At 57.3% G+C, this 27,076-nt stretch overlaps 1 protein-coding gene across 3 annotated transcripts; it reads left to right on the top strand.

Moving 5' to 3' along the window:
- The first annotated feature begins 1,139 nt into the window (after positions 1-1,139).
- On the top strand, positions 1,140-26,323 carry IP6K3 (inositol hexakisphosphate kinase 3). Of its 3 annotated transcripts, none has more exons than XM_084967957.1 (6): positions 1,140-1,285; positions 12,539-12,906; positions 18,968-19,178; positions 20,316-20,491; positions 21,927-22,102; positions 24,988-26,323. In XM_084967957.1, exons 2-6 carry the CDS (start codon positions 12,708-12,710, stop codon positions 25,402-25,404), a joined length of 1,179 nt encoding a protein of 392 aa, XP_084824083.1. In that variant the 5' UTR covers positions 1,140-1,285; positions 12,539-12,707; the 3' UTR covers positions 25,405-26,323. The 3 variants fall into 3 exon arrangements, with proteins under 3 accessions (XP_084824083.1, XP_020954264.1, XP_001925794.2); XM_021098605.2 differs by lacking the exon at positions 1,140-1,285 and adding an exon at positions 3,631-3,799 and having other exon boundaries at positions 12,684-12,906; XM_001925759.6 differs by lacking the exon at positions 1,140-1,285 and adding an exon at positions 3,631-3,799.
- The last annotated feature ends 753 nt before the right edge of the window (positions 26,324-27,076 follow it).

The following is a 27,076-nucleotide window of genomic DNA, read 5'->3' as shown; positions in this document are numbered from 1 at the left end:
TCTCCCAGAGCACCTTGTAATGGCCTCTGTGGTACCTACGTGTCCTGCAGTGTAGAGACAGTCCCAGGGTCAAATGCTCTGGGCCACTGTCCCCTGTCACCATGTCAGGCCGTGAACCTGAACTCAGGGTTGGAAAGGCCGCTGTGCCTCCCCTCCCCAGCTGAGGCCCATTCACAAGGACCCGCTGGCATTTATAATTAGAATCACAGCCAATATTCAGAACTTGCTAAACCTTTTTCACTTGCTATGTTTTGGAAACGTCACAGTAACCCGAAGAAAATGATTCCCGCTTCATGGATGAGGAAGCTGAGGCTCAGTGACATTAAGACACATGTCCAAAGTCACATCACCGTGGGTTAAGAATCCAACAACAGGAGTTCCCGCTGTGGCACAACAGGATCAGCAGCATCTCTGGAGCATTGGGACACAGGTTCAATCCCTGGCCCGGCACAGTGGGTTAAGGATCCAGCAGGTGTAAGTCACAGCCGAAGCTCAGATCTGATCCCTGGCCCTGGAACTCCATATGCCTCAGGGTGGCCAAAAAAGGAAAAAAAAAAAAGAAGAATCCAACAGCAGCGGCTCAGGTCACTGCAGAGGCTCAGGTTCAATCCCCGGCCCGGCACAGTGGGTTAAAAGATTCAATCCCTGGCCTGGGAACCTCCACATAAAAGCAAGCAAGCAAGCAAGCGGGCCAAGAAAACAGAGGCCATAGCAGCTGGCTGGGGGAGGGGGGAGGTGCAAAGACTGTACAGGGATCCTGCCCTGAGCCTCGGCCTCAAGCTATAAAATGGGACCCCTTCCAATACAGGGGAAGGGGGTGGCAGCGTCTGCCCCTTGACTTGGGGGCCCCCACGTGGCCAGGGTGGGGAAGAGCAGGAAGGGGAGGCCTGTAAGCCAGGCTGGGGTGCCACGGGAGGGGGCCTAGCTCAGGGAGGAGCGGGCGGAAGCTCTGGCTGGAACCTGGGCTGGTCAGCTGCGTCCAAGGCTGCCTCGATGTTTATTCTGTGGGAAAGGGGTGATGACACGTCCTGGAACACCAAGGGTTGTTGTCATCACTAGAGTCGGAAAACTGGGTCATGGGGGCAGTGGCGGGGCCGCGGGGGGCGGAGAGAGAGCCAAGGAAGGATGTCACAGTGACCAGGTCAAGGCCATGCCCGGGGCCACCGAAGGCTCCTGACCCCACACTCCCTCTGCTGTGAAAGCAAGATGGAGAGGCTGGGAGGGGAAGCAGAGACCCAGGACCTGTTCACGCAATCATCCACTCACGCATTCATTCATCAAACAGGTACTGGGAGGCTTGCGCTGTGCTATGTGCTGGGGACAGAATGTTAAGGAAAACGAGCCAAGTCACTGTCCTCAAGGAAGGGAAACACGCAGGAGCAAACCATCACAAGGAAAATCGCAACCATTTCTGGGAGAAGTGTTTCTAAAGAAAGGCACTGGGGCGGACTCTGTCAGGGAGGTCAGGGTGGGCTTCCTGGCAGAGGTGACGCTTGAGCCGGCATCGAAAGGGCGTTATCAGTCTGGGGAGAAAGGACTGCAGGAGTGTGAGGGGAGGTGAGGACAGCACCCGGAGCTACTGATGTCATCCTCGTGCGGGAGGCAGCCGGTGGTGGCCATGGAGATGGAGGAAAGGGGACCAGTTTGCCGTGAAATCCACAGCACGTGCAGGTGGAAGGCAGCAGTGTGGGGGTGGGGTGGGTCCTCAAATATCAGTCGAGGCTGTGGTGGGGCAGATGATGGGAGAGCAGGCCAGGGAGGGACCAGCCCAGCCCTCCGCCTTGGGGGAGGGTCTCAGATCTTTGGAGTGTGCTTATGTGGCCCTGGCATTTCCTGCCTCTAAACAGTGGCCTCTAAGAGCCGGTCTGGAATGTTTGGTGCACAGAGCCCGACCGCTGATCAGGGCGGATTTCCCGGAGGAGAGACAGGAGCCAGGTCCAGAGGGCGGTCGGGAGTGGTCGTGGGGCAGAGGTGGGTCCCTGCCGTGGCTGCGGAAAGAGGCATAGCCGCAGGCATCCGAAGCCAAGCTTCAGGAAAATGACAACGGAGAGAACTTGGCCACAGTCAGAAAACAGAAATAGAGCAGCCTCTCCGGTTGCGTAATGGAAAGCCGCAGATCACCGGTGCTTTGTTTACTGCTGTGGGTCTTAGATGACACACCAGGGGCTGGGAAATGTTGTTGGGTAAATGAGTGAAGAGGAAGTCAGTATGGGAGTCCCCTGGTGATTCAGCAGCTTAAGGATCCAATGTTGTCGCTACTATAGCTCAGGTCAGTGCCGTGGCGTGGGTTTGACCCCTGGCCCAGGAATATGCACATGCCAAGGGTACACCCCCCCAAAAAAAAAGTCAGTATGGAATCCAGCTCTTTATAGCAAAATACACGCAGAAAGCAAGTATGGGAATGATCCCAGGGTCTGCCAGGCCCGGCCCTCTGGGCAGGAGGTCCCGTCCCCTTGGTGCCCCAAGGGACCCCCACTCGGCCTGTGGTGGCTCCAAGGTTCCCAGAACAGGGATGTGAGTCCAGGCTGGAGGGAGAGGGGAGTGGGGGAGTGGCGGGGGGAAGGGAGTCACAGCCCCTTTGCCAAGGCCCCGTAACTGGAGCCCAGCATATGGGACGGTGAGGGACTGGCAGGCCAAGGCTCGCCCGGCAGACTGACCATTGCTTTCCCATGTGAAATGTGATCCGCGGGCCCCGGCCCCTCCCTCTGCCTTAGCCCAGGCCTCATTCCCCAGGAATCCCGGTCATGCCCGCGGGGCTCACCCTGTCCAGTGGGGAGGACTCTGGGGAGGACTCACGGTGGCATTGGAAAGGAGGTCGGTGTCCAGGAAGAGGCACCGGATGGGTGGGCCGTAGCCCCCAGAGCCCCAAAGTGGGTGCAGAGAGCACTGAGTGGACAGTGGCCAGGGGATGGCCAGGATGAGGGCCGGGAGCCCGGGGTTCTCGTCCTGCCCCATGTCCCAGGTCCCCTGTGTCACCACCGGGCTCACCTGCTTGGTTGAGTGAGTCGTGAGAGGCAGACAGCCCGCAGTGAGGGCTCCACGGGGGCGTGGAGATGGGGGGAGGGCAGTGGTTCTCCGGGTGCTGTAGGACAGGTCCGGGCCCTGTTAGACCAGGGGGTGGGGGTTCGAGCCCCTGAGAGAGCAAGAACATGGGGGATGGGGCCCAGAGTCAGAGGCTGGACTGTAACCCCACAAACACAACAGGCCCTGTTCTGGCAGATTCCTGGTCAGCCCAGCAGAGGATGAAGCACACACAAGGGCCTGCAAAAACTTGATTGTCCTCAAGTTGATTGTTGATTGACTATCTTGCAATGACACTTCTCTCTAGCAGCCACTGCCTGGGGCAAACCGGCAGCGAGGGTGGGGGCAGGGAGACCAGGGGGATTGTGTCCCCTGCCCTCAGGCTCTCCTGAGGAAGGGGGGGTGCAACTGGCCCTCGGGGCCTGACGTCCATCCAGACACCCATCCATCCAGAACGGCTCCCTCCTCTCCCTCCCCACCCCCTCCTGGGAGCTCTGGCCCTGCCCCCAGAGCAGCCCAGCACCTGCTGACAACTGGCCGGCCAGCCAGCTGAGGGTCAGCTGACCTCCCCCCCCCAGGCCTCCGTAGCCCAGCCCTCTGGACAAACCTGAGTCCGGGCAGCCCCTCTACCAGTGCCACGGTGGACGGCAACCCTCCACGCTGGCCTCTGGGAAGAACCTTGCCCAAAACCACAGAGCGAGCACTGAAAACAATCACTTTCCAGGGAACCCCTCTCTTCTACGGCCACTCCCCACGTCCCACCAGGAGTGAGGCTCTGGTGAGTGCTGCCTCGGGGAAGGGTTGAGGGGGGGCTTTGATGGGGGGTGGAGGCCTTATGGTCCCAGGGCCTGTTCGTAGCACCGGGGACCCAGGGGATGGGCCTCTTCTCCATCCAGGGCCCGCCACTGGCGTGCTGCTCTGTGGAGGTGTGTCTGCGTCGGGAGAGGGGTTGGTGCGTTCAGCAGCGTCGGAATTGTGTCCTTTGCTCCTGTTCCCCTTCCACTGGAGTCACTCCCACTGTCCCCTTCCTAGACGTCCCGCAGTCTCTGTGTGGGATGGGAGGGCTGGGGTGAGCCGGAGGTCCTGGGGGCAGGACCCCATCCTCTCCGGGTTTAACCCTTCACAGGGGCAGCTGGCCCAGGAGCAATGGGCAGTACCCCAGGCCCCTGGAACAGCATGTCCTGTCTCAGCACCCCCCCACACCGTGGGGCCCCAGTACTGAGGTGACGTCAGCACCTACAGGCAGCGCAGTGGCCTGGGCTTGGGCGCCCCCTAGGGGTGGGGCGGAAGTGATATGTCACCACCCCAGGCAGTGGCAGAATCTTTAGGGGCCTCCCCTCACCCGCCCACCGGTGAACCTGACACCTGAACTTGAGCCCACCAGGTCCTCAGGCTCTCTGGGGGCCTTAAGAACATCCACAGGGGCCCCTCCCCCGAGATTCAGGTTCAGGTTTCTAGAGTGTTTAAAAGCTACCAGGTATTTTTTTAGCCTTTATTACTAAGAAGACTTTTAAGCTTACAGAAAAAATAGAGGGAATGACAGAATGAACATTCGTTTATCCTGCATCTGGGTTTACACCGTTGATGGAGTTTTGCCGTGTGTGCTCCACTGGGTGCCCTGCGGCTAAGGCATTTCGAAGGCATTTATGGACATCACTGCATTCCCCTCGAAACACCTCAGTTCAGATTCTTATGTGACCCGCATGCCTTATCCTGCTGACGAAGTTAGCAGCCCCCTAAGAATGTCCACTTCCTATAATCGTTGCTCCCCAATGGCCCCTAAATGGGTTTCGATGTTTCGTTTAGAGCAGGATCCAAACGAGGAGTCACTCCATTTAACTCCTGAGTCTCTTTCCATCTGCAAACGTCTCTGCCAACTCCCACCCTCCCACCTGGGTTCCCACCACAGTGACTTGCTGAACTGAAAGGACAGGGGAACACGGCCAGGTCAGCAGCTCCCAGTCCAGGGCAGTTACTGAGGCTGGGAGGGGAGGGGCAGGGAGCTGGGCCAGGCTAGGCCTCCCAGCCCCTGCGCCCCTGCTCCCCCAAAGCCAATCCCTCTTCTGCAGATGGCCGTGGCCAGGGTCTCCCAGAGCTCTGCCCACCACGGCCCACAGCCTTCTCCCGCTCTGAGCAGAACAAAACTCTCCCCGGGGCTGCCACACCCGTCAACTTTATGGGCATCGGGCCTCACCAGTTCAGGAGCTGGTGGGGTCGGGGGCCCAGCTGGATCAGAGGGGTGGATCTGCGGGGCTCTGGGAGGACCCATGGAGGCTGAAGGCCACTCCCACACCCGCTCAGACTCTCTCCAGCGCCCACGGCCCACCTCCTTGGCAAGCCCTGGGTTTGGGGTCCCTTCCCTGTGAGTCTCCTCAGAATGCACCTCACCCATGTCAGGAAGCTCCCCCCACCCTACAACCTGCAGAGAAAGCAGGGCGGGGGTGGGGGAGGGGGGGACATCCACCTTGATGGGAACTTCTGAGACCTTTGGAAGCAGCCGACCGGGAAGGGCGGGGACACTTCTGGGCTGACTGAGGACAGCCTGGCAAACCCAAGGTGGCGGGGAACGCAGCCCGTGGTCACCCGGCCAAGGGGCTCATAGCTGGAGTGCCTGCTCTTCCCACGGCTATGGCCCGTCTGCTGCTGCCCTCTGCTGGGGACAGGCTCACCCTCTGATGGCCGGTTAGCTCTGGGGCCTGAGGAACAGTGGCCACACACTCGCACTCACACACTCACACACCCCCCCCAGACCTCACGATTGTGTTTTGACCTTAAAGAGCTGCTTCTTAGAGTCATAAAGATGCCACACTAACCATTAGCTCCTAAGGCAGGTGGCTGGTGCTGTCGTGAGAGAAAGGTGGGAAAGCGAGAGGAAAGCGTCAGAGGTCTGGATGTTCACCCTTTTCAAGACCCTGGGCATGGCTTTCAGGGGGTGAGGGCCTGAGCAGACTCGGGCGTGGGAGGGGCTGTGGGAGCAGTTCCCTCTATGCCCCAGTCCGGGACCCCAGGTGCTGTCCTGAGGTCGGCAGATGTCAGTGGTAGGGAAGAGAGCAGTCCTTCCAGCCCTGCCCTCCCCCCTGCAGCCCTCCCAGTGGCTCTCAGCCTCTTGAGGCATCTTTGCCCCATGCATCTCCCGCCCTGACAGCAAGCTTGGAACATTGCTGGCGCTGCTAAGGACATTTGTCAGGGGTTGAAGGGCTTCTAAACTAATAATCGCTGTATTAAAATCGCATTTGGTCCTCAGGCTGGAGGAACGTTGGGAGATTTTAAATGTTAAGAGAAAAGGAGAAGGGAAAAAAATCTTTCCTCAAAGGATAAGATCAGCTCAGAAATAAGTCAGGGATGTGAAGTATTGCTCAGTGATTCTGGAGATCAGGCCTTCCTGGGAAACAGATGCTCTCCAAAACCACATCCATCAGCCACGGCTCGGGAGGTGACATGAGCTGTCCCCCGGCGTTCGTTACCAATCCCGCCAGGCTGGGGACCACGCAGACAGAGGGCTTGCCATCTCACGGCCCTCAGGTCATTTACGGAATGGATTTTAAGACTTGATTCCTCCCCCTGCCCCAGAAAATCATCTTGTGCTTTCTCAGATGATGCACAACCCTCTGCCAGGCGAGAAACTCCAAAATTCTCCTGCCTATTATAACCGAGGAGGTTTTAAATGGTTTTCGGGTCTTCTCATCTCTAATAGATTAAAAAATGCTCCCTTGGGCGTCACAGAGACGTTGAGTGGTGCTGGTACCAAATCTCTGGCTCACGCGGCCTGTGGAATGCACTCTGGGGCCTCAGAGGCAAGAGGGCAGGGCTGTAAGCGGCTCCGCTTCTGAATCTGCAGCCCGACATCGTTTAGATTGCAGTCTTCTTTTGCTACAAGCTGTTTCTTAATTATCTCCTCCCCGAACACACCCCTCCCCTCAGATTTACTGGGATGTGGCCCCAAGTCTTCCACACCTCGGGCGATAATCATGGCAGGCAACCCCTCCTGCCCAGACAGAGCGGGAAGCCTGGCCTCCTCCACACCCACCTCAACCCCCCACGCAGCCCAGCTCTCGGGGGCTCCCAGCCTGTCCTTGCCCTTCCCAATGGCTCCCCACACACCCCCCGCAAAGAGGCCTTCCTGAAGCTCCCCCAGGCCGAGCCTCACTCTGTCCACCTCCCCCATCTCCCACCCTTCCTGGACCCCCCCTCCCCACCCCCATGGAGGCCACAGCAGTATCTCTAAGCTTTTCAACTAGAACTCATTTTTCAGCATAATTTGTTCCCTACGAGTCCCCCTGCGATACTCATTATACGTTTAGTATCTGTTGATTGAGAAAAGAGATGATGATAAAAATGCTAGGAACTCAGTAAGGCCTTTCAGCGAATCTGTATGTAGGTCCTCAGCAGAGCATTCGCACCACTTGAGAAATCGCTGGGCTTCACGGGTATGGCTTTGCTGGTCTGCAGCTAAAACGCTTGTGCTCTGGCTTTGGGTGGGGTCTCAAGGGGTCCAGGCAGAGCCCTCCACCCACGGCGGTGACTCCGCACTGCCCAGCGCCTGGTGGAACCCCAGTGGAACGCCGCACTGCCCAGCGCCTGGCGGTATCGTCCTCAGCCAAGGGCAAGCCCCCAGAAGCCCCCAGCTGAGGCAGCACAGAGGGTCCTCAGACAGGACCCTGGCCCCCACTCAGTCTCAGGGCTACCAGCGGGGGCCCAAGCGGCTGCCCATCCCTGATGAGACATGACAGGCTTGGGCTTTAGGATGAGACAGACTCCCTGGGCTGCAGCCCAGGGCCAGTGCTCACTAGCGCTTGTCCTGGGAAAGCTCTTCAGCTTTTCTCCATCTCAAAGTTACTCTTTTGAGAAGCAGAGGTGAGGACGGTAAAGCAGGCGTCCACAGTAGCTGCTTAATAGGAGTGGCTTTTATCACAGACGATGTTATCTGTGTACAGTGAAATATTTGAGGGCCTGAGGTGGCTTTCAACCTCAGGGCCCCACTGGGCATCTGGCTGTGAGTCGGTGAATTAGTCAGAAAGGACTAGGTCGTGCTGCATAACAAGCCACCCCCAAGTCTCAGAAGCCTGATGTAGCCCAGATCTCTCTGTCATGCTGCACGCCCAACATGCACAGTCACTCAGGAAGCGGCTGCCCTTCCAAGATCCCCGGGGCCAGGAAAAGAGAACCACGGAGCTGCTCTCTGAAAGCTCCCACCGGAAGCAACCTGCTGTTACATCACCCCCATTATATCAACCAAAGCAAATCACGGGGCCACACTCACCCTCACCCTCAAAGGGCAGGGGGAGTGCAGTCATACTGTGTTTCCACAGGAAAAAAACAGAATATTTGTGAACAGTCATAGCAACAACCATAGTCAGCCAGGGAGTTCCAGGTAGACGGTTCTGACAGCCTTTGATGAAGACAGAGTTCACGGCTCACTGGGTCCAAGCTGAGCCCTTACCAGGCTGATCTGTGGTTTCGCCTGCCGTCTGCCCTGAAGGCGGGGAGGCACCTTCTTCTGTAATTGTCCATGAACTTGGGTTGAGCCCGTGGGAAAAGGGTTCCATACACCAAGGCTCTCAGGAAGAGGAAGCAAAGTGCGCCAACGGGCAGTGACGGCCACGATGCCCCATCCACCTCCGCTTGAGGGGGGCATCTGTCATGTGCCTGGCATCACTGGCTTTGTCGCCTGTCCCCAGTCTGGAAGCCAAACGCAACCACAGGCCCTGCTGCCTGTGACCTTCCCTTCAGACCAGGGGGTGTCTGGCAACCAGGTGCGGCTTCACTCGGGCCCCGCAGGACTGCATGCAGGCAAATGGTCCAGGGCCTCCTTGAACAGCCGGCTCGAGGCTGGGCCCCATCAGAGAAATCAGTGCTTGAGTCTCCTGGACTGAGGCCCAGAGGTATTTCTTTCAGGACAAGGCCCAGTGACAGGCCAAGAGGACACAGGGACCTGGAGCCTCCTGTCTGCTGTTCCTGGGGGAGGGGGCTCTAAACTGAGCTCTTCTGGCTGGGGGGGAACACCCTCCTCCTTCTCTCCCCCACTTCATTCTGCCTCTTGTTCCTCCCTTCCCAAGGGGCACTGGGAAAGGATGCTGGACAGGAGGTGTGCCATGGGGCAGCAGAGGCACTGGGGGAGGGGGAGGGCGGAGGGATGGACATGTGTGTCCCTTCAAAGCACCAAAGGGGGCCCGAGCACTAGAGGCACTGGGGAAGCTGCCTCCACAACGGAGGGCTGTGTATCTTATCATCTGAGCATCAGGACAAGGCTGTGGCCGTGGCAGTAGACCAAGACTCAGACAGCTACCCAGGTGACCCCAGGGGCTTCAGCACCTGACTCCCTGCCCAGTGCTCTGGGGACACAGAACAGGGCCAAGGCCCAGGCCCATGACGGAAAAGCCTGCACGTGGCAAAAGGAAGTTCTGAGCTGAGAAAAGTCCATCCACCTGAATTATCCGTCTGGGACTTGCAGAGGGTGGGATGAAGGTAGACCTCTAGCTCAACCCCATGAAGACAGAAAACCTCAGCCTCCTTGCGCATCCAAGGTCAGCCTCGATGCCAAGGGGAAGCCACCAGGGGCCTCTGGAGAGCAGCAAAACTCACCTGCCCTGCGCAGCAGGCGTCCTGGGGGCTGAAGCCACGCCCTTCGGCCTCTCTCCGTCCCTTTTCACACCCCGCGTCAGAACCTCAGACCCCACGGCAGCTGGAGGACCCTCAGACACCCACAGCCTAAGATGACCTTCGAGTGGAAGGGCCTAAGTCTGCCCAGCTTCAAGCCCAGCTTTCTAAAGAGTACAGACTTGTCACCCAGCAGACTGCCCACCCCCTGCCAGGCAGCCCAGTCTGTTGAGGGCAGTTTGAGTTGCTGTGCATGGGCTTCTTGGAGGCCTGGGTCTTCTGGCAAATCCGCCTGGAGAAGGTTTGGCCAGGGCTTCTGAGAATCTCTGACCCTGGGGGTGAGGGGCGGGATGAGGGGCGGGAGGGGGGCGGTGCTGGGAATGGCAGTGACTCTCAGGTCTGATGACACCCATGCCAGAACGTCCCAAGCAGGTCGATACCAAGCCCCGGCTCTGGGGAGCCTCCCTGACCCCCCCCCCCACCGCCCCCATTGTTTTTTGCAGAAGGATGGACCCCACCCACCACGAGGACACAGACTTCCTGTCCTCAGGTGGGGGAGGGCAGGCCGGGGGCATCTGGGAGGAGAAGCCAGGCTTGGGGGACAGAAGATCCAGATCCTGTCCCTGCACAGCCGGGGGCTGCAGTTGGCTTTGGCCAAGGCCCACCCTCCTTGGGGCTCCATTACCTGCCTCTGAAGGTAGATGAACAGCAGCGTGGCAGTTAAGCGTGCTCTGGGCTCGAATCCCCATTCTCCCCCAGTAGCTGGGTGCACACAGACAAGTTACTTAACCTCTCTGTGCCTCATTTTCCTCATCTGTAGAATGGGGTTGATAGCACTAATTGCCTTAGGGGGGAATTTTGCGGCTTAAGTGGGTTAATTGATGTCGGGCACCAGGAACATTGCCTGGCTGGTGTTTGTTCCCATCTACTTGATTATTTCCTCCCAGCCACCACTGTGAGGTGACATCTCTTGGAGAGGTGTGGGGAAAGAAGGGCAGGGACTGCCTAGCACCACAGCCCAGGGCCTGCTGGGGACACCGCCTAGACATGCCCGCTGAGCTGGGATTGCAAAGGTGGAGGCAAGCCTGATCAGCACACGAGGGCCGGGGCCTCGGCTCCTCCAGGAGAGGCTATAAATGAACTTTACAACCTGGCTGTCTCTCTGCTTACCAGAAGCGCCCCTGCCCCTCTCCCTGGGGACAGGTCAGCTGGCAAAGGCCACAGACGAGTCTGGTGAGAGGAGAGGTGTTGGGCTGCCGGGCCCTTCTCCTCCTCCCTCCTTCATGTCTCGGCCAAGTTTGCAAGTAGGACTGGGTTTGCCAAGCAACTGTGCGATCTTATCTGATAACCAGACAGAAGAAATCAAGCCAACCCTGGGCCGAGTCCGATTTCCTTCACATCTGGATACTTTCCAACTTCTCAGCTGCTGGGGGCCGATCCCAGGGAGGGCTCATTTCTGTGCTCTCAGAGCAGGGCTGGGAAAGACCTGGGCTGCACTCAGGCACAGCTCCCTCCCCACCCCAGGGCCCTGCCCCGTGAAGCTCCAGCCATGCATCCAACAAAGCAAATGCACAACCCGGGCAGAAGACGCCCCCCCTTTCCCTTCCAAAGGGGTGCCCTGTGCCGGCCAAGCCATAGCCCATTCGGGAGAGACGCCGTGGAGGGGAACAAATGGGCCAGGCTGAGGCTTTCGTCACCACCTGTGCTGGAGGTCCTGCTGGGTGGCGGTGTTCTCTGAGCCGGACTCCTGAGCAACTTGATGGGCCCTGCTGTGCGTGCAGTCAGCCAGCCATGCCCACAGCGGGGAGTAAAGGTCGATAGAGGTTAATCATGCCCAGTGCTGCCCAGCCTGGCTGCATCCTCGGCCAGGAGTCCAGCAAAGGAGAGAGTATTAATAACTCCGTGGTGATGGTCACCGCTGCGGAAATGTCCTCTCGAATAGGATGAATACGGCCAGAAGAGCCTCTCTCATGGTGTCTCCTTGGTGCTCTCGGGAGACAAAGTCAGGACATCTTTAGGGGCCGTGCTTCCAGCCCAGAGATCGAGCATTGGCTTGAGGTCCAGCACGTCGACCCCTAGGGAGGGTGAAGGGCGCACAGGGGCTGGGGGACCAGGCCGAGAGACAAGGAGCCCGCTTCACTTCTGCCTGTGCTCCTGGCCCCAGGTGGGCGCTTTCCTCATTGGTGAGCGGCCAGCCTTCCCACGGCTGGTAGGAACCTCTAACCGCCACGGCAGTCATGCTGGAAATAATTAGGATCGATCACATGTATTAAGCACGTCGCTCTGGGTGCCCGGCGAACGTTTTCATGGGCTTTTTGTGGGCTTTCTCAGTTCTGTCCCTAACTCCATGAGATGGGTGTTATTATTATCCCATTCTGCAGATGGGGAAACAGAGGCCCAGAGAGGTTTCATAACTTCCCCATGTCACACAGCCATTATGTTGTGGAGCCATGATGGTGCCCAGCCTATAGGCATGCTTGTAGACACGGAGTGCTCCTGTGCCCCTCCAGCCCTGGCAGGTTGGCGAGTCCCCGACAGCAGGGTCTCTGCTCTCTTCTGCTTGGGGCTGAGATCAAAGTTCCCAAGACAAGGCAGGTGATGGGGGTGGGGTGGGGGGATGACATGAAAAATTCAGACATACTCGCTGCACTCTGGAGCCTTGGAGTTGTGGATGTTCTTTTCTTTTCTTTTTAAAATGTTTTGGTATTTAAATTCAAAAGGTACAAAACAGTGAAATGTGTGTTATTTAGTGAAACATCTCCCTCTCAGCTTTGCTCCCCAGAGGCGTTCCTGTTACCAGTTGCTTGTAACAGATTATTCCAGAAGTAATCGATGCCTATTTACAGTCTTGTGTGGGGGAGACCCAGCACACCAGCACACCATCTCCCTCACCTCAGTTCCCTTCCCCCTCTGCTTCCAGGGCTCCCCCTGCCGAGAGCCCTCAGCCAGGACGACACTGTTATGCCAGCGGTACAGGCTAAGGAGAAGTTGAAGGGCTGCTGACTGCCCCCTTCGGCCCGGAAACCGCTACCTCGACCTCAAGCCACCCTCTTGTGGATCTGCAGGGCGCCCCATCCTGGTGCTGAGGCATGGTTGTGCAGGACAGTGTGGACGCGGGGGACGCCAGGGTGGGCGTGGCCCTGGAGCCCTTCCTGCACCAGGTCGGGGGCCACCTGAGCGTGATGACGTATGACGAGCATACCGTGTGCAAGCCCCTCATCTCCCGGGAGCAGAGGTTCTACGAGTCCTTGCCACTGGCCATGAAGCGCTTCACCCCGCAGTACAAAGGTGAGGGTCGCTCGGCGCTCCCGCTCTGGGCCAGGCTGGTCCGGATGCACCTGCCTCTTCCTCAAGCACCCAAGTGCATTTACGGTTGCCATGGAGACCTGCCCTCTCCCACAGCCTGGCTGGCCTTCGCTGTTTCTCTGAACTCTGAAGCCTCCAGGCTTGGAGCGTGAGGCCATCCAGGGTCCTTACAGACCTGCTCAGGCTGTCAGGCTTTGGGGAACTGAGAGTGAGACCAATGAGGCACTCTGGTCTGTGCTTGGGGAGGGAGGCCATGGCTGAGTTCTGTAACTGAGGTTGATGAACGCAGGACAGGTGGGTGGCTGGAGCCTCAGGTCTAGAATAGGGCACGGGGGAGCTGGGACCCGATGTGTTCGGGAAACCAGAATTCTCACCCTCATCCAGAGGCAAAGCCGGGCACGGCTGCCTTCCTGGTGTGGCTGGGGACATGGTGCATGAGCGGTATGTGTTCCGAATCTGAGCACAAGGTGGGTTCTGGGAGAGGAGGCTGGGTGCAAGGCTGCTGTTTGCGGGCTTCTGGATGGGGGCAGCTGGCCAGCATCCACGCAGCAGGCTATCTTGTCCACACCCAACTTTTGGTAAATGCACTTCAGGGCAGGACCCTGCCAGCTGACCACCCTGCAAAGGGATACATACTCAGAAAAAAATGCCTTTAGAGGATTTTAGACCTTGTAACGGCAAACTCCTGCCCTCTCATTATCTAAGGATTTGTATTGAAGGTGATAACATCCAAATAAGTCCATTAAAAACTTATCTGCATTTGGAGTTCCCATTGTGGTTCAGTGGTAAAGTACCTGACTAGTATCCATGAGGATGTGGGTTCCATCCCTGGCCTCGCTCAGTGGGTTAAGGATCCAGCATTGTCATGAGCTGTGTTGCAGACACAGCCAGATGCTGTGTTGCTGTTGCTGTGGTGTAGGCCAGCAGCTGCAGCTCCAATTCAACCCCTAGTTTGGGATCTTCCACATGCCATGGGTACAACCCTAAAAAGACAAAAAAAAACCCAAAAAACTTACTGCACCTCAGTGATGGAGGTAGCTGGGAAAGATGGGCCTACGTACATCTGCGTTTCTCAAAGCATGATCTGGGATCAACGAACTTACCAGAATCACTGGTGCTTGTGTGTGCGTGCATGTGTGTGTGTGCCCGCACTTGTAAGTGCAGGTTCCCAGGCTCCATTCCAGACCTAGAAATCAGAATCCCTGGATTCAGGGCCCAGGAATCTGTACCGAGCTTGCTCCAGACTGAGACTTACCAATGGGGCAAAGGCCTGGAGCCCAGGGCCCTGCTCCAGTCATGGTCGGGCCCTCCTCAGAGTCTGAGCTAAGACCAGAGAGACAAGGGTGCATGGCTGGCGTGTCGCCTGTGCAGGCCTCCCCTGGGGCCCTCGGGGGCCTCAGGCTGGAGTTGCCCATCAGGTATGGGTCACTACCCATCTTGTTAGAATTCCCACTGGACTTAACGCCTGTCCCTTCACAACTGAACTCAAGCCTGCAAAGGGGTGGCAGGTCTCAGGTAGGGTGACCTCCTGCCTGCAGCTTTTCATGCTGATTCGGCTCAGCTCTAGAGCTGAGACCATCGGCCTGGGCAGTCACAGACAGGGAAGTGAGAGGGGCTGACCCATCTCGGGACACCTTCCTGGGCCCTTGCTCCCTGTCTGCTCACGCCATTCTCTGGTGGGGCTAGGATGGCACCGCTCAGGGTCTGGACTGCTGTCAGGGACCCCCCTCTGCCCTGCTCCCCTCTCAGCGTGGGCCCATCTCAGTTCCACCCACCCTGGGCCCTGCCAACTTGGTAGGTTACCCTGATCCTCGCGCCAAGGGTGGGGGCAGGGATACTCTAGTCTCTGCCACAGGGCCTAGGAGGTACTGGGTCAGGGACCCACAGGACATCCTCTGATGAGACCATGCAGCTGACTGAGGGTGGAGGTTGGGCAGAGCTGAGCCCTGGGGCTGGTGTGACCCCCAAACACAAGGAATGCGGCTTCCCTCACCTGCCAGAACACCGCCCACATGGTGCCAGTGTCCAGGCACCACCGAGGGAATGCATGTCTGGAGAAACACTAAGAAAGGCCCAGAACTGAGACCTTCACACTCAGGTGCCTGGGGCAGGAAGCTGAGGGGTTAGGGTTAGGATGGGAAAGGGTCTTTCAAAGGGCCTCAGGCTGCGCAGGCTTCGCGTTTCACCGGCGAAGGAAAGTAACTTTGGCCAACCCTTCATATTCACTTGGTGCCAAACACAGCATAAGCCATTTCTGGGGCAACCCTCGGAGGAAGGGACTCCTATGATCCCCATCCCGCAGGTAAGGAAACAAAGGCACAGAGAGGTTGCCCGGCTTCCTCAGGCCACACAGCCCATGAAGCAGACCCAGGACTCAGATCTCCAAGGTCAGGCTCTCAGCCCTCCAGGCTGGCCCCACCAGTGACCCGACTCCTCAGATGCCAGAGCCTGGGGGTGTTCAGCCCAATGAGGGAGGGTCACTCAGCTGGTGATCTCAGGTCAGGGGACTCCAATGTCCAGGAAGCTGCCCCAGGGGCTCCCTTTGCTTCCTGTCGGGAACAGCTTGTCTGCCTCCTGCCCACCTGGCCCTGTCATGGCATCGGCACATTGGGTGGGGCCATTGGCGCCCCAGGGGACCTCCCTGTTCCCCGGAGCTTTTACTAGGCTCCTCAGGCACGACAGCGTCTTGCGGCTGTGCCCCTCTGCCTCCCACACTGCCCGTCGCCTGTGGGTGAGCGAGGACTTTCTCCAAGCCCAGCTGGTTCATGGCTGAGCCAGGTTCATGTTACAGGCGGCAGCGAATACATGCTCTCATGAGCTTAAAAATAAATCCATGACAAGACGTTCCCAGAAGCTGCTCGGCCAAATGGAAAGAGTTGATGTGCTCCGGCCTATGATCTGTGGCCATGAGCATCCTGTCTGCTCAGCTGTGAGGCTGCAGATCTAGGCCCTGGGGGCAGCGTGGTGAGCAGGTGCGGGGGGTGGGGGGGGCTCTGGCTGGGTTGCCCACTCTCCTGGCCCGGCAGGGGCAGCAGAGGGTTGGCAGCCTGTGGGCCTCTGAGACCCAGTCCCTAGAGACACACAGGCAGGCTGGGGCCAGGCTGGGACCAGTCCCAGGGGCTGTGGACCCCACTGACAGGCCACTGCTGGAGACTAAGGGCAGGCCACTGGAGACTGTGTGCTGGGGTCCCAGGTTCCAGAGGGTGGGTGGGGTGGGGCCAAGGGATGCAAGAGAGAATGGAGGAGAGATGGAGACCTAGGGCCAGGTAGAGGCCCACAGGGTGACAGAGCAGGAAGGCAGGGACAAGGAGTCTGGCTGGTGGCTCCAACAATATGACAAATAGACATGACTTTGGGAGTTTGTTGGTTTTAGACTGTTGTACCTCTTTGCCTCCATCTATTTAGACTCTAGAACTGAGGAGATCAGACAAGAGCTGGAGCCTGGAGAGGTGGGAAGGTCACCTTTCTCTCCCAGGAGGCCTCCTGGGAGCAGGGCTCTGCGGGACTGTGGTTTCTGGAGGCCTGTCACCAGGGCCTCACAAGTGGGAGAGGCCAGGGGCCGCCAGATGGTGGATTGAACTTTACAAGATCAGAACGGCCTTGCCCTTGGCCAGCCTCCTCCCTGGCTCCCGGGCAGCCAGGAGGCTCCAAGCTCCCAAGGACAAGCACAGAGGCCACCTTCTTCACATGGAGGGGTGGGTGCTGGGGTCTGGGGCAGTTCCCAGGTCAGGCCCCCTTCCTGGACCCAGTACAGAGACCCTCCCACCAGGCATCCAGGCTGGAGACGGTACATCATGTCCTTGGGCTGCTCGGGGCTCTGGCCCTCGCACTGATGGCTCTCTCACAAGGTAGTGGCATTGAAGCCTCTCTGTTCATTTGCTCGGAACAGAGTGACCAGAACAAGTGTGACTATGCTGTGACGCAGCAGGAATGTGCCTCCTCTGAACACAGGCGAACACAGGGGGACAACTCTGAATTAAGTCCCGAGCTCCCATGTCCCAGGAGCATGGCCTTCCAGAGCCCCTCCCCTTCCGAGTGTGTGACCTGGGCAAGTTATTCAATCCCCCTGCCCCTGGGAGACCACAGTCAGGCGCCTTGCCGGCTCTGCCTAACTCAGCGCAGAACAAAATCACGCTACGCCTGCACATCGTGGGCGTAAAAGAGCAGGCAGTGGTTATCACCACTGTGCTTGTCTCCCCCACCGGCCGCCCAGCCCCTGCTCTCAGGAGCAGCACGGCTCTGGGATGCCAGGGCTGGGGCCACGTACTGGTGTCCAGGTGGAGAGCAGGCGCCAGGTTCACGCCTGTTATCGCCGCGTCATGATTCCTTCACAGGACCCTGGGGCTGAGGAAAAGCAGAGGCTGTGGGAGCTGGAGGGAACTCTCGGGCTGAGCTTTAGGTCGCAGGGAAACTGAGGTGCCAGGCCTGGCCCAGGGAGACGGGTGATTGAATAGCCACCTGCTGAATGTTGGAGCAGCTCTAAAAATCAGTGTCTGCTCTGAGCCACCAGGGGCCGGGCAGGGACACAGGCAGGGAGTCAGGTGCCTTGATGGCTTGTTCAGCAGAAATGAACACTGAAGCTGAGAAGGTGACCAAGTGACCCCAGGGAGGACATAAGCTTGGGGAGAATGAGATCACAGGCACCCCTCCTTCTCGGGTCCCAGTGGAAAATGAGCAGCACATGCAAAGGGGGGCAAACAGAATTTCTAAATTCTGCACGTGTTGCAGACGTGCTCATGGGATTAGGGGAACAGTGGGGATGGGGACACAGCCGGGGACCAGCTGTCACCACCCCCAGGCCTGAAAGGCCAAGGTGAGGTGATGGCAGAACAGCCCAGCAAGTGGGAGGCCGATGACAAACTCGGCCCAGGCAGCAGCAAGCTCAGCCGGCAGGGACCTTGGGCTAAAGGCCCCACCTGTCCCCCGCACTCCTGTCCCTCACTGGCCAAACCCGCTGGAAAACTGTGCAAGGAAGCCATTGACGCACTGCTTAGCATCAGCCCCAGGCCCACAGCAGGGTGGAGAAGGGTGGGGAGTGGGCTAGTGGGAGGAGCACAGAGGGTCCTCAGGGCACCAGCCACAGGAAGAGTGGGGGGTCAGGGGCTCCAGAGGCCATTTGTGTGACCGCTCCCGGGCCCCGGCCATGCGCGTCTTACCATCAGACGTCAAGCGAGGCTGGCACTGGTGGGATGCCAATCCTTGGAGAGAGGCTCGGGCCCTGCCACCAGAGCATGTGCCCAAAGGGGTGACCGCAGGCTGCTCGCGTGTGGGCCAGAGCCAAGGCCCCGGGTCGGCCAGTGTGCCCCAGGAGGAGCCTGGCGAGCGCATCCTGCACTTGCCAGCAGCAGCTGGAGTGGGGGCCACGCCTTGATTACTGACTCTGCGCCTAAGAGGTTCCGCAAGTCAGACATCGCGCTCTTCTCCTGTTTTCTATCAAAGACCACATCCTGTCAGTGATTGTCACAGGCTGTGCGTCTGACCAAAGGGACCAGGCAGCCGTGCGAAAGCCAGGGAGGCGGGAGGGTGAATGAGGGGCCACCTGAGCGCCGGGAGAAGCTGGCCAGACACAGATAAACGGGGGAGAGGAAGGGTGACAAAGGCAGCAGGAGACATGGGGGGCGGGGCCCCCGGCTTCACTCAGGGCCACTCAGAGGTGGGGCCCTGTTTGGGGAGGACCAGCTTGGATGCCCAAGGCTGGGCCCAGGTGGGGGCCTGCGGTGTGACCGCGAGGTGTGACCATGTACGGGGAACGGGAGTGCAAGGACCCGATGTGCGTGGCTGCTTTGCTTAAAGCATGAAGGGGCAGAGCAAGGTGTCCATGCAGAGGCTGTGTGGACATGGGCCCAAGGCCACCTTCTGCAGGCCTCATGGCTCTGGGTTCATCCCAATCAGGATCGGGCTCAAGCAGCTCCAGAGCGCGTCCTTGAGAGGAGTGGGGGGGAGGCTGACCAGTGCCATGAAACTGCAGTTCAACAGGATGTCACCGGTGGCACCACGGGCACTGGGGTAAACGCCATCTGCTCCCCCACCCTGTGCTCCACAGGCACCATCACCGTGCACCTGCAGAAGGACAGCCGCGGCCGGCTCAGCCTGGTCGCCAACCCGCTGAAGGAGAACCGGGGTCCCCTCAAGGTCACGGAGGAATCAACAGCGGTGGCAATATGGCAGACTCTCCAGCAGACCTGTGGCGGCGGCGGCGGCCTCCCCGTCGCCCAGTGGGAGCACACCCAGCCAGCCCACGCAGTCAAGGACAGGTGAGGCCACTTGGCGGGGTGGCTGAGGCAGGGCAGCTCGATTCTCGCAGGGCCAGCCCTGCTCCCCCGTGCCAAGGCCAACAGCTCCCCATTAGGGCCAGAACCCAAGAAAATGAGAAATTCAGATGAGGGCTCTGTCTTGAATAGCCAAGGTGACCAAAGAAAGGAAAGCGTGTCTTTGCCGCCACTTCTAGAGGGAGACTTTCAATGCCTTTCATCTCGGAAGCTGATGCACAGACCAGGTCCTACACAGAGCAGACTCCCAGTGTCTATTTGTTTAATTAAATACCTGTTTCCCTGAGAGCAGCCAGGGTCTCTGGGGGGAAATGCGCAGAATAGTTGACAGAAAGGAAAAGTGTGGCTAAAGTCTCCCTGGAATCCTCTTCCTCAGCGGTCGAGGCAGGACGAGGAGAGAGGTCACCGCAGGCACAGGGGGCGGGGCGGCGGGCGGGGGATGCTGGGGACACGGGCGGCTCAGGGCACTGAGGTCCCGGTGAGGCCTCTGAAACCTCTGACCCTCTTAGCTGAACTTTCTCAGACGAAAAGCACCCCTGGGGATTTTTAAACTTTTACGGGAAGCAAAAGCACGTGATCCCAAGGAGCACGGAGAGGCGGGAGTTGGGGGTGGGATGGAATGAAGCCTCACGGCTTGGCGGCCACCTCACAGGATTCAGGGACAGGAGAGGGTGGACCGGGGTCTGAGGTTCTCATCCTGATGCTGAGGATGCCGGGCAGCCGCCTCAGCCCCCAGCCTTCTGACCCCAGGCGGGGTGGCTACCTCCTGGGGGAGGAAATGACCTGGATCACTTGCAAGTGAATTTCAGCCGCCTCAGCCACCAGAGGAGGTGACACGCTCTGTGAGTTATGCTGGTGCCCACAGAGACCTCCTCAAGGCCTGCGGCTTGGCCTGACCTGCTGGCCCAGGCCTTAGCTGGTAGGAAAGGCAATCTGAGGCCCCGCAGGGCTTCTGGGGAGAAGCCAGGGACCGTCCTTGTCAGGGTCCAGCCCAGGAGGGCCCAGTGGGTCAACTTCCAACCATGGTCCACGCACAGACTGGGACCTACACAGGGTTTCCAAGTTGTCCTCCCACTTCCAACCACGGGGGCCCTTGACTGCATGTGCTCCCCTCGCCCACAGCCCGGCCACGGCGCTCCTGAGGTCCGAGCTCCACCTCAAGGCCCAGGTCTCCCCTCTGCTGGGAGATGCCGACGGGAGCCAGGCCGAGAAGAGAGGCTTTAACCCCTGGGGCCTGCACTGCCACCAGGCCCACCTGAGCCGCCTGTGCGCCGAGTACCCCGAGAACCAGCGGCACCGTATCCTTGCCCATCGTGTGCCCCGCCAGCCACACAAGGCAGGACAGGGAGATACACACAGGGCCAGGGGAGGGATGGGTGGCGGGAAACACAGGGCTGGGTGGGGGCAGGGGTGGGGGTAGGGACACATACAGGGCCCAGGGAGGAGCTGGGGGCAGCGGCTGGGAGGGAGACACTTGCAGGGCTGGGGGTGGGGGGATACACACAGGGTGGGGGGAGCGGCAGGGCAGAGACTGATGTGATGGCAGGAGGTGCAAGTCCTCAGATGGGACCTAGAAGAAACCAGATCTCTCTCCAAAAGAAAAAACAGGGGCTGAGGAAGGCAGACAGGGGTAAAGCTGGGCACACAGCCCCTCTTTGGCCACTGGTCATATCTCTGCCCCTTGAGCAGGGAGGATGGGCTGGGCCGGGGTCTCTGCTTCGCTGGGGGGCAGTGGGAGCAGAGGGGCTCAAAGGCTGGGTGAGTCCCCGCATCCCTCCCGATTCTCCGTGTGGCTGTCGCGGAGCTGATGGGTGAGAAGCGCATGTGGCCCCTTTCTTAGGGAGGTGTCCTTGGGGATAGACCCCTGGGGAAGCCCTCCTCCCACCCCCACCCCCACCCCCACCCCCAGACTCTGTGAGCAAATTCAGGCTTGAAACACCCCTTTTGTCAACCCTGGGCTCCTTCCTGCAAACTGGAGACTGGCTTTGCAGTATTTACTAAGACACATCTGCAACCCTAATCCCTAAGAAGATTTTGCAGGATAATTATTCCTCTGAAATTAATATTCCTGCAACTCATTGCCGAAGCCAACATCAACCCACTTCTTCCAAAAGGTATTGGCCCCTTCAGTGACTCGAGGTTTTAGCCTTATGATTTTCTGCCATAAAATGTAAATTGGGCATGGCCTGCCACAGATTTCACGCCTGCATTTAGATTTCAACCTCAGAGCAAAAAGGGAAAGGAAAAGAAGCTCACATACTCACAAAGGCCCCTAAATAAATGGACTTATTGAAGCGGCCGGCAAAGTTAATGCCTTGCATGCTTAGTAGCGATGACAGGCTGGTCTGCAGTAAAAGAAACAGAAGTGGGGAGTTCCTGTTGTGGCTCAGTGGAAACGAATCTGACTAGTAACATGGGTTTGATCCCTGGCCTTGCTCAGTGGGTTAAGGATCCAGCATTGCCATGAGCTGTGTTGTAGGTCGCAGACACAGCTTGGATGCCGTGTTGCTGTGGCTGTGGCGTAAGCCGGCAGCTGTAGCTTCAATTTGACCCCTAGCCTGGGAACCTCCATATGCTGCGGGTGCGGTCCTAAAAAAACAAAAAAAAAAAAAAAAGAAAGAAAGAAAGAAAGAAAGAAAAAGAAACAGGAGTGGAGCAAGGGGTGAAGGGAGGCTTTTCCTGAGGGGCAGTGGCCCTCTGTCCCTGGGGGCTTCCTTAACGTAGAGCAACCAGGGTTCTTGTTGCTGGAGAACATCGTGTCGCAATACAAGCATCCTTGCATCCTGGACTTGAAGATGGGAACCCGGCAGCACGGGGACGATGCATCGGAGGAGAAGAAGGCCCGCCACGCGAAGAAGTGTGCGCAGAGCACCTCAGCTCGCCTGGGCCTGCGCATCTGCGGCATGCAGGTAGGTGGTGAAGGTACGTGGCATGTAGGTGGGCAGTGCGCATGTAGGCAGCACAGGCAGGCAGTGCGCAGGTAGGCAGCACAGGTAGGCAGTGTGCAGGTAGGCAGTGCAGGTGGGCAGCGCAGTTAGGCAGTGTGCAGGTAGGCAGTGCAGGCAGGCAGCATAGGTAGACTGCATGCAGGGGGGCCGGGCCCCTCTTTCTCCGAGGAGACGCACATCCTGGTCTAGGACACAATGGGTTGTTTAAAGAGAACCTTTCAGGATGGTGGAGTCAAAACGCCAGCATGTTTTAACTGGTCTTGGGGTCTCTGGCAGCTGGAACTTCCCACAGTGGCTGCACGGGTCCCGCCCATGTTGCGCGCAGACCGCTGATGACAGTGTGTGAGCAGGGCTGGGCGGGAATGGGGGACGCTGCTCCAAGCTCCGTGGAGCTCTTGACCTCCTGGACTTGGCAGCTGGCTGCCCTCCTTCTCAGACGCCATGAGGCTTCTGCACTCTGAATCCTTACCAGCTGTTCCCTCTTCTTCCTATGCCTTTTCTGCTCCTTCTCACTCCCTGTTCTGGTTAACAAAGCAAAGGGATGGTTAACTCATCGCCCAGGCCCCACACTCCAACTTGGCTGCCCTGCTGTGGCTCAGGGCTGGGGCAGTGAGAACAGCAGGAGATCCACCCACTCGCTCTCAGAGCCCATCCACTCAAAGACAACCAGACACCGATTTGGTGGTAAACATTCCTTAATTGAAACTGCCCCCCCTTGACGCTGGAAGTTGAGTCTATAAATTTGTGGCACAGATGTCCCTGAGAAGGCTCAGAACACTGGCCCCAAGAGAGCGGCGTGTAAATGGAATCTCTCTCTGGACCTTGAACCTTCTGAAATCGATCTGATTTGTGTAGAAAGTGGTGGCTGTCGCGTGTCTATGATGGCTAATACAGCAGCTGATCTCCAGCCCTCCAATGGCAATAGCAACTCTGGTTCTCCGTAAACATACCATGTATTCTGAAGGCAGGGAAGACCCAAGAAGCTGTCTTGGCCAAGTGCAGGCAGCCCTTTCCAGGTGTGCCAGGCAGAGGTGTGCCAAGTACCCCTCCAGCCAGGCCAGCCACTGCAGCCTCTGCTGCTGCCTGTGCCATCTCCATGGGATGGGAGTGGTTGCCACTGCCCCTCGCTCAGCATCTCTCCGCTATCTGCTCCCTTCTGGCGGTCAAGACACGACTGGAGGGGAGGAGGAGCTGGTGCCAAGGAGGTGAGCCCCAGCCCCACAGAGAGGCTTTTAATCTCCCTGCTCCATCCAGTTCCACTGACTGCATTGGCTGCCTGAAAACATCCACATCTGGTCTAGCCTGTCTTTTTTTTTTTTTTTTTCTTTTTAGGGCCGCATTTGCAGCATATGGAGGTTCCCATGCTAGAGGTCAAATCAGAGCTACAGCTGCCAGCCTACACCACAGCCACAGCAATGCCAGATCCAAACCGCATCTGCAGCCTACACCACAGCCACAGCAATGCCAGATCCAAACCGCATCTGCAGCCTACACCACAGCTCACAGCAACACAGGATCCTTAACCCACTGAGCAAGGCCAGGGATCGAACCTGCATCCTCATGGATGCTAGTCAGATTCGTTAACCACTGAGCCACAACAGGAACTCCTAGCCTGTCTTTTTATCTTCAAACAGCTCACCCCACTCTGCCTCCGGAGCTATTACGGTTTCCTTAGAATCTGCAGAGGAAGGATTTTGTGAACTCTGGAGGAGAAAACTGAATCTAGTTGGGTTTCCAAGGCCATTGGCTGTGATTTCAGATTCCTACTAAAGCTTTCTCGCTTGGGTTTGCTAATATTTGCATTGAAGAGGGCCAGAAGCCAGGGTTTTAATTGTTTTTTTGGGTTTTTTTTTTAAATATCTTTTTAGGGCCATACCCACGGCATATGGAGGTTGCCAGGCTAGGGGTGGAATCAGAGCAGTAGCCGCTGGCCTGTCACAGTCCATATAGGATCCTTAACCCACTGAGTGAGGCCAGGGATCAAACCTATATCCTCATGGATACTAGTCAGATTCATTTCTGCTGAGCCATGATGGGAACTCCCAGGGTTTAAATTGTGATTGGGAGGCTGACTCTGGAAATTCACAGAGGAGATCCAAACATTTTCCCCTGTCAAAGGCTTGCACAGCTGCTCAGACAAAGATCATATTGCCATGCATTGCAGCCATCTTTGCCCTGCTTTCCAGAAACCTCTCTAGATTATGTTAGCTCACGATGCTGCCACTGTAGCAGATGCAATTAAAAATGTTTTGAAGGAGTTCCCATCATGGCTCAGTGGTTAATGAATCCGACTAGGAACCATGAGGTTGTGGGTTCGATCCCTGGCCTTGCTTAGTGGGTTAAGGATCTGGCATTGCCATAAGCTGTGGTGTAGGTTGCAGACGCAGCTCGGATTGTGTTGCTGTGGCTCTGGCATAGGCCGGTGGCTACAGATCTGATTAGACCCCTAGCCTGGGAACCTTCATATGCCGCGGGTGCGGCCCTAGAAAAGTCAAAAAGACCAAAAAAAAAAAAAAATGTTTTGGAGTTTGGAGTTCCCATTGTGGCTCAGTGGTAACAAAACCAACTAGTATCCATGAGGATGCAGATTCGATCCCTGGCCTTGCTTAGTGGGTTAAGGATCCGGTGTTGCCGGGAGCTGTGGTGTAGGTTGCAGAAGTGGCTCAGATCAGGTATTGCTGTGGCTGTGGTGTAGGCCAGCAGCTGCAGCTCCAATTCAATCCCTAGCCTGGGAACTTCCATATGCCGAGGGTCCAGCCCTATAATTAAAAAAAAAAAAAGAGAGAGACAAAAAAAAATTTTTAAGTTTGCAATTCTTCACATTCTTGATCTTTTTTCAATGTAAGGTTTATCAAGCTGATAAGAAGCACTTCCTCTGCAAAGACAAGTACTATGGAAGGAAGCTGTCGGTGGAGGGCTTCCGACAAGCTCTCTGTCAGTTCCTGCATGACGGGACCCGCCTGCGGACGGAGCTGCTGGAGCCCATGCAGCACCAGCTCCAAGCCCTCCTCTCTGTCATCAGGAGCCAGAGTTCCTACAGGTTCTACTCCAGCTCCCTTCTCATCACCTATGATGGGCAGGAGGCCGCCCCCAGCAGCAGTGACACCCTCGCCAAGGTCGACGTCCGCATGATCGACTTCGCTCATACAACATACAAAGGCTCCTGGAATGAACGAGCCACCTACGATGGGCCAGATCTCGGCTATATCTTTGGCCTGGAAAACCTCATCCAGATCCTGCGGGATATTCAGGAGGGCGCATGAGACGTGTCCAGTCCATTGAGAATTTCTGGGAATACAGCTCTCAAAAGGGACCTCTTGGTAGCTGAGATGTCCCTGTAATAATTATATCTACGTTCAAAGATCATCTCTATACACGGCAGGCTGTGCTGACAGCTGCTAAGAAACCAGCTCTGGAGGTAACTCCACGTAGCCCGGCGTCTCGCCCCAATGCAGACACAGCAGGGTGGACGGTGTGTGAAACGGTGCCCTTCCGGGGGACAGGGAGGGAGCGCCCGGTGCTAGAGGCCAGCGTTACAGGGAGATTCTAGAGTTCTTGCATTTAAAGATGCTTCCGTGGTGTCCTGCAGCAGTCCCCACAAGCTGTGAGGCAAAAAACAACCCGAAGGAGCCTGAAGGAAGCCATCCGCAGTTCATGGCTTTTCTGCTGGCGGGGGCAGGTGGGGGGGCTGCCCGCCCCCAGGGCAGACAGCTGACGGATGTCCCTTACCTTCCTCAGAAGGCGACACCAGCTCTGTCCCTGGGCTCTGAGTGGACAAGGACAAGCCCAGACACAGCACTGGCAAACCCAGACCCCAGCTTCTCCATTTCTGCCCCTGAAGAGGCAGGTCCTGTGCCAAGTGATGATTCTGCCAGACTCTGACCACGAAATGTAGCTTCCAGTGGCACCAGACTGTGCATGAGGAGGATGCGAAATGTTCTCCGCTTTCTATTTATTTATTGGGGGGGGGGGGAGTCAGGCGAGGGGAGTCAGGCGAGAGGAGCCTGGAGGACCGAGGCAATCAGGCGCAATGTTTACAAGATGGGTGGACAAGCGTAAATACAGAACCAAGAGCCAACGGTTCTAATTAATTCCTTCTGCAGTGTGGAAACCTATTACAATGCCCTTGAGTCAAGCACTGAGATACGTTACCCAATTAGGGAAATAAATTTGTTAATAAAATTGCTGAGGTCACCAGTGATTATTTGGCGTGCCTTATTACCCTTTCTGTTTGTTCATTCTGATCATTGCACTGTATGGTATTTCCAATTTATGGGTAACTAGGGTTTAACAGCAAGAACAGTTCACTGGTTTCCTGCAATCTTTTGGGGAAGCCGGGGGGAGGGGGGAATAGTAGCTAATAAAGCGTCTGCATGTATCACAAGGCAGGCACCAGACCTGAGAAGTAAGTGGTCCTTATACAATGCAAATGAAATAATGTTTGAGGGGTTCCTGGTGGCTTAGCAGGTTAAGAACCCAGCATTGTCACGGCTGAGATTTGGGTCACTGTTGTGGCTGGGGTTTGATCCCTGGCCTGGGGACTTCTGCATGCCTCAGGCTCAGCAAAAAGAAAAAAAAAAAGAAGAAGAGAAATAATATTTGTATTCTCATAGCTAATTATCATCGACTTTCCAAAATCCACACCAATAGAAACAAAGCATGGCCTGGATGATTACAAAAAATTTTTTGTTTAATTTTAGGATATGTTATATGGATTTCAAAGCAAGTTAACTTGCCTAATGATGTTTAGCCAAGATAAAGATGTGATTGATTTGCATGCTCTGCATCCGTGGTGGGAAAACTGCGTCAAAGCCTCCTGGATGGCAAAAAGAAATCAGCCAGAAAGAAGTATTTGCTGACAAAGTAGAGCCCTAAGTACTGCCTTTCCTGGGCCACCTCCTTGCTGGAAAACCTGGTACCACGTCATCCAAGGCC

The sequence above is a fragment of the Sus scrofa genome, chromosome 7, assembly GCF_054392235.1.
Source record: "Sus scrofa isolate SSC_HxYL_T2T_F1_AM1 chromosome 7, Sscrofa_HxYL_maternal_Yorkshire_Landrace_v2.0, whole genome shotgun sequence".
Classification (NCBI taxonomy): domain Eukaryota; kingdom Metazoa; phylum Chordata; class Mammalia; order Artiodactyla; family Suidae; genus Sus; species Sus scrofa.
This window is presented reverse-complemented; position numbering and strand designations above follow the sequence as displayed.

Excerpts from the sequence above, each read along its gene's own strand:
- IP6K3 (XM_084967957.1), top strand. The coding sequence starts at position 12,708 with ATGGTTGTGCAGGACAGTGTGGACGCGGGGGACGCCAGGGTGGGCGTG. Across the intron at positions 12,907-18,967 it reads CTTCACCCCGCAGTACAAAG|GCACCATCACCGTGCACCTG; the intron begins GTGAGGGTCGCT and ends TGTGCTCCACAG. Across the intron at positions 19,179-20,315 it reads GCCCACGCAGTCAAGGACAG|CCCGGCCACGGCGCTCCTGA; the intron begins GTGAGGCCACTT and ends CCTCGCCCACAG.